This window comes from Phascolarctos cinereus, unplaced genomic scaffold, assembly GCF_003287225.1.
Source record: "Phascolarctos cinereus isolate Bilbo 61053 unplaced genomic scaffold, phaCin_HiC Scaffold_4;HRSCAF=312, whole genome shotgun sequence".
NCBI classification, from domain to species: Eukaryota; Metazoa; Chordata; class Mammalia; order Diprotodontia; family Phascolarctidae; genus Phascolarctos; species Phascolarctos cinereus.
The window spans coordinates 83170637-83185589 of NW_027555847.1; the positions used below are offsets into that span (position 1 = coordinate 83170637).

General features: G+C 42.7%; 1 protein-coding gene across 1 annotated transcript in view; it reads right to left on the minus strand.

The window, feature by feature from the left end:
• The window catches only part of DNAH1 (dynein axonemal heavy chain 1), a 160759-nt gene that overhangs the window by 25758 nt on the left and 120048 nt on the right, over nucleotides 1–14953 (minus strand). The window contains 5 exon segments of the mRNA XM_020971578.2: nucleotides 3913–4104; nucleotides 6344–6529; nucleotides 6662–6772; nucleotides 13117–13308; nucleotides 14194–14359. Coding sequence (XP_020827237.1) covers nucleotides 3913–4104; nucleotides 6344–6529; nucleotides 6662–6772; nucleotides 13117–13308; nucleotides 14194–14359 — 847 coding nt within the window.

Here is a 14953-nt window from a genome sequence, read left to right on the forward strand (position 1 = left end):
GGATTGTGACCCAGATCCAAGTATTGGCAGTGAACAGAGTCCTGCCCCTCGTGCCAGTAAAGGCACCCTTTAATCTTCTTCTGACCAGATTTCTGACCCCCTTACCATCTGTGGGCCGAGAGGTCTGGAAACCACCACTGCCACCAATGATTCGGTCACCCCCAAGGCCTACTGCTGATTTGCTGGGGCCCAGTCTGTACTAGATTGAGCTCCATTCTCACTGTGGTGCAACAGACCTTTCCTGACAACCTTCTAAGTTATCTTGGGTTGGAAAATTGTTTTACCCTGTTCTTTTGTGAGTTCTGCTGCTCCAGAATTTGTTTTGGAACATTATCTAAAGTTGTCAGGAGGGGTTTTGGGGAGCACTCAGGTGAGTCCCTGCCTTTCCTCCATCATCTTGGCTCCCCATCAAAGCTTTTCAACCATGAGATGAGCTCCCTCCTAAGGTGGTTTAAGCAGAGACTAGAAAAACCCACTATTCCAGACTTATTTCACAGCACTCCCCTCACTGGGTCTACATTCTGAGCAAACTGGCCCATGGATTGTTCCCCAGACTTAGCATTCCACCTCTCATCTCCACATTAATGTAGAAGTTGTTTGTTCTACATGCCTGCAATGCCCAATGTCACAGAGATTTCTCAGGAGCATGCTTGGGAATAGGCCTCTGCTTTATCTGTTCATATGTTATATGCTCCAATAGAATGTAAACCCCTGGAGGGCAGGAGTTTTTGTCTTTTAGCTATTATTAACCAATACCTTTTTCAACACACTTTCTTCTCCCTTAACTCACAAGGCACTATTCAGTCTTGGTACTTCTATTTGCCTGGCCACTGTTCTCAGGCTTATTCACTAGATCATCAATCTCCTCCTATTGTGATAGATAATTAATTAGACACCTATTCATTCAAATCAATATTAATCAGTTTGATATGATTCTATAGGGGTAGATGAGTTCTGTATATCAGGCCCCAGAGCTGTGAACTGCAAACTCTAAGTTCACTTGCTTAATCATAGGATGCTAACTAGAGGACCTCCATCCTTGTTTTCCCTTGTTATGGTGACTAAACCCAGCACAGCAGAGTGACTCAATTCCATGGAAAGTCCCTCAGCTATTTCTGTTGCCCCTCTATCCCTTGTTATCCCTCTATTGCCCAACATAGGGAGATGGCTATGAGCATTTGGCCAATGAGTGACCCTGGCTGCCAGCCCACAGCCTGCCTTTCTACTGGCCCATTTGCCCATGTAAATGTTTTGACATCTGTTTATTAGCCCAGCTCATCAGTTTGCTTATTGGCTTGCTATAACCTCCTGAAAGGTCAAGATAGGTCTGTCAAGGTCTGTTTATTAGCACATTTGTCAACCAATGGGATTCCATATTTTGTGTAGACACTCCTAGAGAGTCAAGGGCAAGGTCTATCAACCAATAAAATTCTATATTTTATCTGTATTGTCAGGGTATCAAGCATTATAAAACTAAGACCCTGGAAGAAGAGGGCATCTCAGATCAGGAGGAAGATCTGAGGTCTACTTCATTAGAGGGGGACCATGGACCATTTAATAAAATGCCATTGGCTCAGAGCTCTGCCTCAGTTTCTTTTATTGTAGGTTGGACAATTCTGGACCCCACACTATCCACTGTGTCAATATCCCCCAAGGTTCTGTCTTGGGCACTCTTCTCTTCCTTCTCTATGAGGGAATAGAGGGGATTAGGAAAGCAAGTGCTTAATTGTAGGAACTGAATGAACTACAGTGATTCCAACTTGTGACTCAATTCCACAGCTAGCTTAGTTTCTATTCAGTTATGGGTCTAGTCCAAATTCTATCTTGTAAGAAAACTTTATACAATTGTGAGAATTGGGAGAAAACCTTATTGCATTGTTTGAACCTAATCCTGCATGACTGAAAGCTGGACCACCTCTCCTTGCTGCTTTGAGACCTTTAACCAAAGATCTAAGTTATGCTGACCAGAAACCTGCTGAGATCCAAAGATTGAGGTAAGAAGTACATGTCAAGCAACCTATAAAGCTTATCTGAAAACTGGCTCCATACTGATCAATCAGTTATCGTTTCCACATTACTTTGATAAAAGACACATGGTGTGAGTGGGACAACTCTTTTTCTGAATTCAGGGAATTGAAACTGTTTGCTCTCCCCCTTCCAACTTAGAAAATCCCTCATCTTTCATCCAATTAGAAATAAGATTTCCTAATGTTCCTTTAATCAACTGGCCTTCTTTGATTGTTTTTAATGTACAAAAGTCTGTCTCTCCTTGTATTCAGGGTCCAACCCTAAGCTGATGAAGGGGCCTGGTCCCACTTTGTTAGGCATTTGGCATGTATTACTTAATAAACTGATATGGTTGGAAGACTGAACCTTTGTTTTTCTCAGTCATTTCATCTTTTGCTTGCCACAACTATACCTTCCCTATGAAGGTTCAATAATCTCTCTGCAGCTATCTCCCAAATTTATATATCCAGCCCCAATTCCCTCCTGAATTCTAGTCCTATATTACCAACTGCTTGGTATATGAGTCACTACTTCTATGTTCCATAAGCATCTCAAACTCAGATCCAAAAGAGGACTCCTATTTTTTCCCTCTTTCCCAAACTCCTCTGCTTCTGTTGAGAAGACTATTATGCCTCCAGTCACCCAGATTTGCCACTCAGAGTCAGCCTTAACTTCTTCTCTCTCAGCATCCAGAACCCCTCAGGGGCTAAGTCTTGTTGATCCTTTGTTGATCCACAATATCTCTGTCTCTCCCTCTGTCTCCACTCACTCAGCCTCTGCCTTTGTTCAGAGCTCTGTCACTGTCACCTGGGCAATCATGACTCCTGATTGGTCTCCCCAGACTCCAGTCTCAGCCCACTTCCATCAAACCTCTACACAGCTGCCAAATGGACAGTCCTAGAATACAGATCTGGCTTTATTCAAAAACTGCTAACGGCTCTCTATTGACATGAAGATAAATTACAAACCCCTTCACAATACAGCAGTTATCTGCTTCTTCAATGCTATCTTTTTTTTTTTTGAATTTTTTTTTGGTGAGGCAATGGGGTGAAGTGACTTGCCCAGGGTCACACAGCTACTAAGTATCAAATATCTGAGGCCAGATTTGAACTCAGGTCTTCCTGAATCCAAGGCCAGTGCTCTATCTACTGCGCCATCTAGCTGCCCCCATGCAATGCTATCTTATGTGGCTCCTCTTTGTGCCCATCAACTGGGGAATGGCTAAACCAATTATGGTACATGAACGTGACGGAATACTATTGCGCTGTTAGAGATGAAGGCAATGGTGTAAAAAAAACTTGGGAAGACTTGTATAAGCTGATATAAAATGAAGTAAACCTAACTAGAAGGACAATATATACAATAACAGCAATATTGGACAAATAATGAACTTTGGAAAAGTTAATAACATTAACACAATGACCAGCCACAACTCTAAAGACCCCGAGCAGAGGTTCATCTAAATTCCCCAGGATCAAAGACCCAAAATTCAGTTCAACAAGCATTTAAGCATCTATTAAATAATCTGTAGAAAAAGAAAGGGGAAAGAGTCAAAAAGAGAGATAGAAACAGAGAGACAACAAAAAAGTGAGAGAGAGATACAAAGATCAAGAAATGAGGACGTAGTGAAAGACACAGTTGGCCTGATAAGAAGTGTTTCTCTACTCATTTTATTTCGGGCCCGTTCTAAGTCTTGCCTCCTGGAGCCAGGGGAAGTAGGTGGCCACTCAGCAGTACCTCCCTGGGATCAGAGATCTGACCTTTCTTTCTCCACCCCTCTCCCTGAAGCCCCAGTATGGCTGCATTGACACTCACTACACCTTCCCCATGCCCACCCTGCCCATTTCTAGATCTTCACTACTGTAGAATAGTATAGACTGTCAGCTGAGAATCTGACTGGCTCACCTTGTCAAACTTGAAGAGGCTCTCAAGGAACTTGCCCGGGTCCTGGAGCAGCCCCTTGCCGGGCTCCCAGTAGTCATCCACCTTTGAGCCTGGCTTTTCCCCGGGCACCTTTTTGGGCTTAATCCCCTTCATGATGCAGACAGCTTCTACGACCAATTTTACTCCTGGTGGTGGTCGCTGCATTGCACGAACCTGGGGTGGGAGGGGAAGTGGAGGTAGACAAGAAAGAAAGCATGTGAAGATAAGGTATCACTTTGTATTTTTTCATGTAATTTTTAGATTCTTTTAAATTTTATTATATTTTTTCAGTTAACAAGCATTTATTTTCTCTCCCCCTCCCCCATCCACTTAAAAGATTTTAAAAATTAAAAAATAAAATAAAACCCAAACCCTTGTAACAAATATGCATATTTGAACAAAACAAATTCCCACATTGGCCTTGTCCAAAATTTATCTCATTCTGCATCTATATCTGTATCACTCCTCTGTCAGTAGATGAGTACCATTATTTCCTCATGAGTCCTGTGGAATCATGGTTGGTAATTTAATTGATCAGTGTACTCAAATCTTTCATAGTTATTTTTCTTTATAATATTTTTGATATTATAGAGATTGTTCTCCTGGTTCTGCTCACTTCACTCTTTCTCAGTTCAGACAAGTCTTCTCAGCTTTCTCTGAAACCCTCCCTTTTGTCAGGTCTTACAGAACTACAATATTCCATTGAATTCATATTGTACTCATTATATTCTATCTAGTTTATTAGGTAGTGGTCTTATCCCCATTATAGGACAAAGAGTACCTACCTTGCTTCTTCTCAGCAGTATTGTGCCCAGCCCTACACACAGAACAAGTTCATGAGATAAACTGAACTGAATTTAAGGGGGAGAGAGAAGAACAGCTGCCTCACAGAGTGGGTGTAGGGAGGAAGAAGGAGCAGCTACCTCACAGCTATGGCTTTTCCTTGACCTCCTGGGCACTGCGCTATTTTCCCAGGCATGGTATGAGTGGGCTGTGCCTGAGCCAGAGATACCTTCCAGGCCTGGTCCTCCCCACAGGTGACCCACCTCTGAAGGGGGATCTATCCACAAATGTGTCCCCCTGAAGCCTAGAGGAACAGCTCTGTCCTGGGAATGAGAAGACCTGTCTCATTTCTGCAAGTGACTTACTATGGGCTCTCTTTTCTGGGCTTCTTCTATGGGAATATGAAGGGATTGAATAAGATGACCTCCAGGGTTCCCTCCAGTTCTTATCATCAGAAACACTTTCTTAGGTTAGACTAAAATGCCAGCTGTGGTCTCTAAAAGGTCCCTGTAAGCCCCTCTTAGCCCTTTCTTAGATTAGACCAAAAGGCAAGCTGTGGTCTCTAAGAGGTCCCTGCAAGCCCCTCTTACTCTTTCCTAGATTAGACCAAAAGGCCAGCTATGGTCTCCAAGAGGTGTCTGCAAGCCACTCCTAGCTCTTTCCTAGATTAGACCAAAAGGCCAGCTGTGGTCTCCAAGAGGTCCCTGCAAGCCCCTCTTACTCTTTCCTAGATTAGACCAAAAGGCCAGCTGTGGTCTCCAAGAGATTCCCTGCAAGCCTCTCCTAGCCCTTTGCCCTGCCTACAACATCTGCAGTAAATTGGTCAGATGAGTGGGCATGAGAGCTTCACTGAATCAGTGGGAAATGATAAAGAATCAGTTGCCTTCTTGACTTGGCCAAGGTTTTTCTTGGCATGGAGAAGGTGAGAGGGGCAGACTCTCAAAGTGGAGCTCCATCACACCCCCAGGGCTCTTATAGGAGTCAAAGGCCTCCTTCAGAGAGGTATCTTTGACAAGCTTTCTCCAGAGAGCAAACTCACCTTGGCCTCAGCCTGCTTTGTCCTGGGGTCCAGGTCTGGACCAGAAGTCTCCAAGACCACAGGGGGACCTATTGTAGCTAACCTGAGGCCAGCTTCACTTTGGACCTTGTGCCAATGTCCTTTTCTACTGGTCCCTAGGCCAGGGTTATGTTTCTTAGCCTGCTTTACCTACAACTTAATGAAGCAGTTAGGAGCCCACCATTTAATAAATACTGGGGCACCTTGCAGCAAAATGTCTGAGGTTCTGGCTTGGAGCTCCCCCACCCCTTGGGGGCCTGGGGTTTCAGGGAAGGCAAGGCAGCCCGATTTCCCCAAGAGAAGAAGCCAGGCCCAAGAGGCAGCAGGACCAGGTTCTTCTGAAGCGATGCTGAGGAATGGATATGGTGCAGGTCAAGGGAAGGAAGAGCCCTCTTCTCCCTGGGCCCAGGAGTATGGGCTTCCTCCTGCCTCACTCCCCAAGAATTCCTACCCTGCGAGGAGGAGAAAGAGCCAACCTCTCCTCTCTGCCATTTGTCCTTGGGCCAGAGGCCCCCAGCTGATAGATCCAGGGCAGAAGGGAGAAGCCCACCCTCAGGTGGTGCCTCTCCTCACCTCAGTCACGTCGTTCTTGTTAAGGTTCCTCAGGCTAGCCAGGGCAGCATCTAGGGCTGGGAGAGCCTCATCCAGGTCCTTCTGGGCATCATCGGCAATGGCCTGCGCTTTCTTGGCCTTCTCATTGGCTTTTATCTCCTCTGCCTGCACAGCATTCCGTGTGTCCTCTGCTACAGCTGTGTCAGCCTGCGGAGCAAATACAGACCCTCAAGCACTGCGGCAGGGCCAGGAAGGTACAGCTGGCACGAGGCTCCGGCAGGGGAATCTGGATGAGAAGGGGACCCAGGGCAGGGAGGCCCTTCCATCTCCTCTCCCTACCTTTATCTGCTCCATGGTGGCCACGGTGTCTTTGGCAGCTTCTTCCAGCAATGGGCGCATTATTTCCAGCTCTTCTTGCATCTTGGCCACATCCTCTGAAGTTCGAAGCAGCTGCCCAAGAAAGGAAATCTGAATTAAGAACCAAGGAAGCTGTGGGTTCAGATAGAGATAGAGAAATGGGACAGGGCTTGGGGCCCAGTGCTATCTGGGAATAGATATTGGGATAAAGAAAGGGAGAAACCCTCAGGGCTTGGCCTTAGCTTAGCAAGCACTCAGCTCCTCTGTGGGAGAGAAGCCCTGGCCACTGAAATCCTCCCCAGGGGCAGCTTGAGGGTTGGGGTGCTATGTGAAGCCTTCGTGATGAACACGCTTTCTACTGGAAAATTGCTTCTCCTCGCCTCACTGCCTCAGTTCTTAGCGGTTTATACCAAGGATGCACATGGTGAAACCAATATTGAACTGCTGGTACACTGGGGAGTGGTACTCTCGGCTATAATGTCAGGGCCATAGCAGAAGGGTATGATCCCCTTCTTCCTTGGAGGTCTCTGAGAAATAGGGAAACAAATAGAAAGATAACTTCAGAACTGAGAAGAACCTTAAAGGTCATCCCAACCAAACTAAAATATACAGGTAGGTCAGATCTCCCCTAGCCTGGGCTGAGTCAGGGCCCAGGAAGGTAGGGATACAAGTGGAGAAGAAGGTGATTAAATGACCTTACAATTGCTCCTCATGTCTATGAGGCTTCCTGGTAGTCTTTGGGCATGGATTTTATCCTTGGTAGGAAGGTCTGGGTTCTTAAGATTAGGTAAAGATTCTGAGGAAAGGGGCTTAATTGTATATAAACAGATAATAATCTTGATCTAAATTTTTTTCATAATCTTGATCTAAATTTTATGACATTCACTTTATAAAGAAGAGTAATTAGAAAGTATTAGCAATCAAAAGAAATGATGAGGGGTATGGTTTCAGAAAACCTGAGAGACTTGTATGAACTGATGCAAAGTGAAGTGAACAGAACCAGGAGAACATTGTACAATTAATAGCAAAACTGTAACAATGATCAACTGTGAAAGATATAACTGCTCTGATCAATATAACAATGCAAGACAATTCCAAAAGACTCATGATGAAAAATGCTATCTCTCTCCAGGGTGAGAACCGAAGAACACCGAGTGTAAATCAAAGCAGAATTTCTCAAACTTCATTTCTTTTTCTTGCCTATTTTTTATGGCAACATGGCTAATATGGAAGTATGTTTTGCGTGATTTCATATGTATAATTGAAATATTGCTTATCTCTCAATGGGTAGGGGACAGTCTAGAGGGAGAGAGGATTTGGAACTCAATTTTTTTTAAATGTTAAAAATAAATAAATTTTTTTTAAATTAATGGCAATTAGAATTAATAAATACTATCCTTAGCTGCTTTAGGAAACTGTTCTGTTTTTATGGGAGAAAAAAATCCTGTAATTGAATAGGCTTCCTTTTTTTAAAATTTAATTTATTTTTTGTTACACTTTTATGAATAGGCTTCCAACAAAGATTTATTAAAGTTCAACTATATTCAAGGCTGAGGCTTCAAGGACACAACAGTTGCTATGTGTGAGGATGTTATATTCTACTGGGGGATATAACACATACCAATTGACAAAAGGAACAACAGTCTCAGCTCTCAAGGAATTTGCATTTTAATGGAAATCCAATATAAATTCAGAATTTAGACTGCATGACTTAGGGTAGAGAGTGTGGTACAGAGTGAAGCAAGCTGGCCACAGAGTCAGGCCTGGGTTCAAGTCCTACTTCTGACCTCCTGGCTTCATAACTCTTGGCCAGTTCCTTAATCTGGAAGTGTCACAGGCAACTGTTTGAAGCTAAGTTGCAGAAGACTTATTGATCTGCCTTGGTGCACAAAGGGACCTCCAGTTGGAGAAACTCCTTCTACCAATGCAAGTTAACCCTTTCTCTGCAACTTCCATTCTTAGCAATTTGCTTAGAGCCCTGAGAGCTTAAGCAACTTGACCAACATCACACAGCCATGTCTTTCTGGCTCCAAGGAAGGTACTTGCAAGTGATTTCCAAAGATCTGTCCCTGTATCTCTTCTCTTTTCTTTCCACACTCTCTCCGTTGCAATCTCATTCATTCCCATGGCTACAATTACTAACTCTATTCAGAGAAAAGAGCTCACAAATATAGATTGCTTTAAGGTTTATGAAATTCTTTCTTCAAAAAGCGTAGGGATGGAAAACAGAAGGGAGGTGGAGCCAGGATGGTAGAGTAGAGGCAGGAACTCGTCTGGATTCTCCCAATATTCCCCTCCAAACAACTTTAAAAAAAATGCTTCAAATCCAATTCTGGAGCAGCAGAGCCAACAAAAGGCTGAGGTGGGATGGTTTTCCAGCCCAAGACAACGTAGGAGGTCGGTAGGAGAGATCTGTGACCCCAGGGTGGTAGTAGGCCCAGCGCACAGAACAGGCTGTGCCATGGCAACACCAGTAGCAGGCCTTGGGGGCAACTGCAACAGCAGCAGCAGCAGCAGCAGCTTTGGAAGCTTTCAGCCCTCAGATGGCAAAGGGGTCAGACAACTGGTCAGAAAAGAGATTGCTGACACCAGGCTCAGGACTCTGTTGTACGGCCCATATGCAGTTCTGGGTCACAGCTCCAGACTGAAAAGGAACACTAGCACTTATGACCACAGGTGAACAGGATCCCTGGTGACAGTTACAAGGTGGAGAAGAGTGCTTGTGGTCACTTACAAGGCAGTGGGGGCCCTTCCAGGGTGAAGACCGCAGCACAGGCCAGAAGAGCAGTGACCATACCCATCCTTAGATCACACCACCTTGGAAGCACTGAAAAATTATGGACCCCCAGAACTAGCTCTGAAAACAGCCACAAGAAAAGCCTGACCCTTGCAACAGTTCTACCTCCACACTGGGAGCAGAGACTACTTTAAACATAAAGTTAAAAGTCAGGAAATAGGCTGGAAAATGAGCAAACAGCAACAACAAAAAGAACCTACTATGGTAACAGGAAGACTAAGACACAAACTCAGAAGACCACAGTGTCAAAACAGCCACAAGCAAAGCCTCGAAGGGAGAAAAATGTGAATTTGACACAAGCTCAACAAAATTCCTAGAAAAGCTCAAAAAGGATTTAAAAAAATCAAATAAGAAAGGTAGAGGAAAAAATGGGATATGATAATGAGAGTGATGCAAAGAAAATAACATCTTAAAAAACAGAATTGGCCAAATGGTAAAAGAAGCACAAAAATCCACTGAAGAATTTTTAAAAAGCAGAAGAGGCCAGATAGAAAAGAAGGTAAAAAAAAATTTCACTGAAGAAAATAATTCCTTACAAATTAGAATTGGGCAGGTGGAAGCTAACAACTCCATGAGACACTAAGAAACAATAAAACAAAGTCAAAAGAATTAAAAAACTGAAGAAAATGTGAAATATCACATTGGGAAAACAACTGAACAAGAAATACATCCAGGAGAGATAATTTAAGAATTATTGAACTACTTGAGCCATGATCAAAAAAGAGCCTAGACATCATATTTCAAGAAATTATCAAGGAAAACTCTCCTGATACCCTAGAATCAGAAGGTAACACAGAAATTGAAGAATCCACTGGTTACCTCCTGAAAGAGATCCCAAAATGAAAATTCCCAGGAATATTATAGCCAAATTCCAGAGCTCCTAGGTTAAGGAGAAAATATTGCAAGCAGCTAGAAAGAAACAATTCAAATATCATGGAGCCACAGTCAGGATCACACAAGATGTAGCAGCTTCCATGTTAAAGTAGTGGAGGTCTTAGAATGATATTCTGGAAGGCAAAGGAACTAGGAATAGAATAACCTAACCAGAAAAATTAAGTATATTTTCCATCACGGGGAAAAACATGATTATTTAATGAAACAAAGAACTTTCCAGCATTCATAATGAAAAGATCAGAGCTGAATGGAAAATCTGACTTTTAAATTCAAAACTCAAGGGAAGCACAAAAAAGTAAACATGAAAGAGAAATGATAAGGGATTGAATAAGGTGAAACTGTTTACATTCTTATATGGGAAGAGGATATTTATAACTCCTAAGAACTTTATCATTATTAGGGCAGTTAGAAGAAGTATACATAGACAGAAGGCATGGATGTCAGTTGATTATGATGGGATGTTTCAAAAAATATAAAATTAAATAGTGAGAAGGGATGTACTGGGAGAAGGGGGAAGGGAGATGAAGAATGGAGAAAATTATTTCACATAAAAGAGACGTGAAAGGAAAAGCTGTTACAGTGGAGGAGGAAATTGGTGTGTGTGTGTGTGGGGGATGACAGGCAATGTTTGAACCTTACTTTTATCAGAATCGGCTCAAAGAGGGATTAACACATATACTCAACTGGGTATAGAAATCTATCTTACCCTACAGGGAAGGAGGGAAAGGGGACAAGGGAAGGAGATGGGGCTGATAGAAGGGAGGGTCGATTAAGGGAGGCAGTAGTCAGAAGCAAAACAGGCTTTTGAGGAGGGGCAGGGTGAAAAACAAGAAAGAGAGAAGCATAAATAGGAAAAATAGGATGGAGAGAAATACACAGTTAATAATAACAACTGAATATGAATGGAATGAATTTTCCCATAAAACAGAAGTAGATAGAATGGATTAGAAACCAGAATCCAACAATATGTTGTTTACAAGAACACATCTGAAACAGAAACAGACAGAATAAAGGTAAATGGCTGGAGCAGAATCAATAAGTAGAAGTTAAAAGGGCAGGGGTAGCAATCCTGATCTTAGATAAAGCAAAAGCAAAAACAGATCTAATTAAAAGAGATGAGGAAGGAAACATCTTGCTACATCTTGCTAAAAGGTACTATAGACAATAAAGTAGTATCAGTGCTAAACATACATGCATCAAAAGGTATAGCATCCAAATTCTTAAAGGAAAAGTTAAATGAATTACAGGAGGAAAGACAGAGTGAAACTATGCTGCTGAGGGACCTCAACTTTCCCCTCTCAGAACTTGATAAATCTATCTGAAAAACAAACAAGAAAGAAGTTAAGGAGATGAATGGATTGGAAGTCTCCTGACTTGAAGTTCAGGGCTTTTTTCATTAAGTCATATATGCTATTTATTGCCTGTATGGCCCGATGCAAAGTGAAGTGAGCAGAACTAGGAGAATTCTATGTACAATAACAACAAAGTTAAACAATGATCAACCATGAAAGACTTAGCTATTATGATGAAAATAACGATCCAAGACCATTCCAAAGGACCTAAGATGAAGAATGCTACCCACCTCCAGAGAGAGAACTGGTGAACTTGTTCAGCCATTCCTCAACTGATGGGCACCCCCTCAGTTTCTAATTATGTGCATTCTCTTCTCTTACACATCTAGTAGGTTGTGAACTCCACTGAGGTCAGGGACTGTCCTCTGCCTGTTTTGGTATCCCCACTGCTTAGCACAATGCCTGGCATGCAGTTGGGCACTTAGTGAATGTTACTGACTCTTTCCCTCCCTTTTCTTCCTCTTCTTTTGATCCTTTTGTGGTATAGGCCTGTTATCATTGAGTCAAAGGATGCGCACAGTTTTGAGGGGCAAGTTCCAAATTTCTTTCTACAATGGCTGGACCAATTTACATTTCTCTAGCATTTGTCATTTTCCTTTTTTTGTCAGCTTTGCCAATCTGATGGGCATAAGGTACCTCAGAGTTGTCTGAATTTGCATTTTTCCAATTATTAGTGATTTAGAGTATTTTTTCATATAGTTGACAGCTTGAATTTCTTCCTCTGAAAACTATCTATTCATATTCTTTGATTACATATATCAATTAGGAGAGAGCTACTATTCTTATAAATTTGAAAAGTTTCCCACATATTTTAGAAATAAGACCTTTATCAGAGAAACTTGTTTCAAAGATTTTTTGCCAATTTCCTACTTCTCTTCTAATTTTAGCTGAATTGGCTTTGCTTGTGCACAAACTTTTAAATTTTATATAATCAAAATTGTCCATTTTGCTTGCTGTGGACTTCTCTGTCTCTTCCTCTATCCATAAATCTGACAGATAATTTCTTCCTTGCTCCTCTGATTTGTTTATGATGTCCCCCTTTTGTGTTTAAATCATATACCCATTTGAAGCTTGTTTTGGTATACAGTATGAGATGCTGGTGTATACCTCACTTTTGCTAGACTGCTTTCCAGTTTTCCCAATGGTTTTAATACATATATATATATTTTTTCAGAATGGGAAGCCAAGCTGTTGACCCAACCCCAAGTACCAGTTTTTATCTACCAAAATTTTAGACACACTACTCAGAAAACTGCCCACAGAGTGCTGATACCCCCCAAAGTGATGGCCAATGGCATGCATGATGATTGGCTGACTCCAGTTAGGCCTCTATCTCCTGAAAAGGGTTCACCTATTAAAGGGCTATACCTGAATCTCCTCTCTAAAGGACCTACCTTATCTAAGCCACTCTTCATCCGGTGTTTGGCTGTCTTTAGTTCATGTTTCTTGTGTCCAGTCAGGGAAGAGAAGATGTTTAGTAGCTCCAGGTAGCTCTTGGGAGTGACATAATTGTGACGGGACAACTCAGCTAGGTATTCAATGCACTTTTTGGCCACAGACTGGTGGATCCGAACACACACCTGGATCTACAGGGATCAGAGAAGCCCATGAGCCTATTTATAACCCTCCCTAGGAGATGAGGGGATCAAGAAGAGGTTACTATAGGTAGAGGGCACTGCAAGGGGTGAGCATTACCCACACAGCTTTGCCAGTCCCACAATGGCACCAAAATCAGAACAGTGATGGAGATGTGGGAACTGGCAGGGACAGCTCTGACGCTTTCTAGCTGGTGGGCTTACCAAGAAAGGTTCCCTACATATGCAGTAGCTCATAGCATCACCCTAGAGAGTAGATCTTCCCTTCCCCTCTCTGCTGCCTTGGGCTGGGATTGCGTCTCCTGGAAGGGAAGAGGCTATTTTCAAGGTGAGAGCTGTCCCTGAGTACAGGTACATGTGAATTGGAGCAAGTCATACCCCTTCTTGTATTTTAGTCTTCTAATCAAATCAAGAGATGTTACGAACTCAAAGTCAAGTTTACGTTCTCTTACACAGGGTGGTGTAGGGTTCATAGAAACATAGAATATCCGAGCTAGAAGTGCCCTTAAAGATAATCTGATCCAAATCCTCCCCACCCCATGCTTCACAGAGGAGGACTGGAGAGGGGGGAAGACTGTCACATAGCAAATAACAGATAGGGCCAAAACTAGAACCTAGGACTCCTTATTCCCCACATTATATTACTTTCTGTTTAGAAGAAAGTTGCTTGATCTTGGAAGGAAAAAAAAATCTCAATTTTAACACCATCACTACCATATCTTTATAGTCTCTCTTTCCCAAAGCAAGAAGGACAGCTTGAATGTAGGTTAGGTCTCACACTTGCAACAGGATTTTTCTGAGTAGACATCAGAGAAGAGAGGAGCCACCTCCTTCTATGAAGAAAATCCAAGACAGAGATACGAAAATGCAACTTACCAGGCCTTCCTCATTTATGTTGTCCAACTCAGGGATCTCCTTCAGAAATCTGGAAGCCACAGACTCCAGGGCTTCAGATGGCCACTCATTGAACCAGTCAATAGTACAGCAGTTGACCAATGAAGGAAACTGTCTCAGGCGGGCTCGAAAGACCTCTCCAATAGGGCTGGGAAGTGATCAATGCTTAGAAGTCAGCCCAGAGGAGTCAACCTATGCTCAAGCCCCAACAAACTATAAGCAAAAATGAAGCCCATAGTAAGATAGAATGAGGATAGTCCTTCACTGGAACTAGGTTCTTTCTGGCATCTCTAGTCCTAGGGATTAGAGAAACTGGACTCACTTCCAGAGAATGGATGAAAGAGATGTGGGAATAAAGTTGAGATTAAGAAAATTTTAATGTGGAGACTCAGTTCTTTCTAACACCTTCAGGATGTGCTCCATCATTGATGCCCCTTTCAAAAAACCAAACCAAACCAAACCAATAACAAATTCCCTTCCCTTCATCCTACCAATTGCTCAAGCAATTATTCTTTCTTTCTCCTCTTTTCTTTTGTCACATTTCCCAAAATGACAGTTTACACTTAACTGCAACCACTACCTACTCACTCATTAACCCCTGGACTCGATTCTGTACCCTCCTCCTTCCTTGCCTTCTGAGTGAAACTGATCTTACTGAGGTCTCTAAATGACCAACTGTCACCTCTGTGTAGATGACTTCCCACTATGCATCTCTGGCCCTGACTTCTCTCCCAGCCCCCAA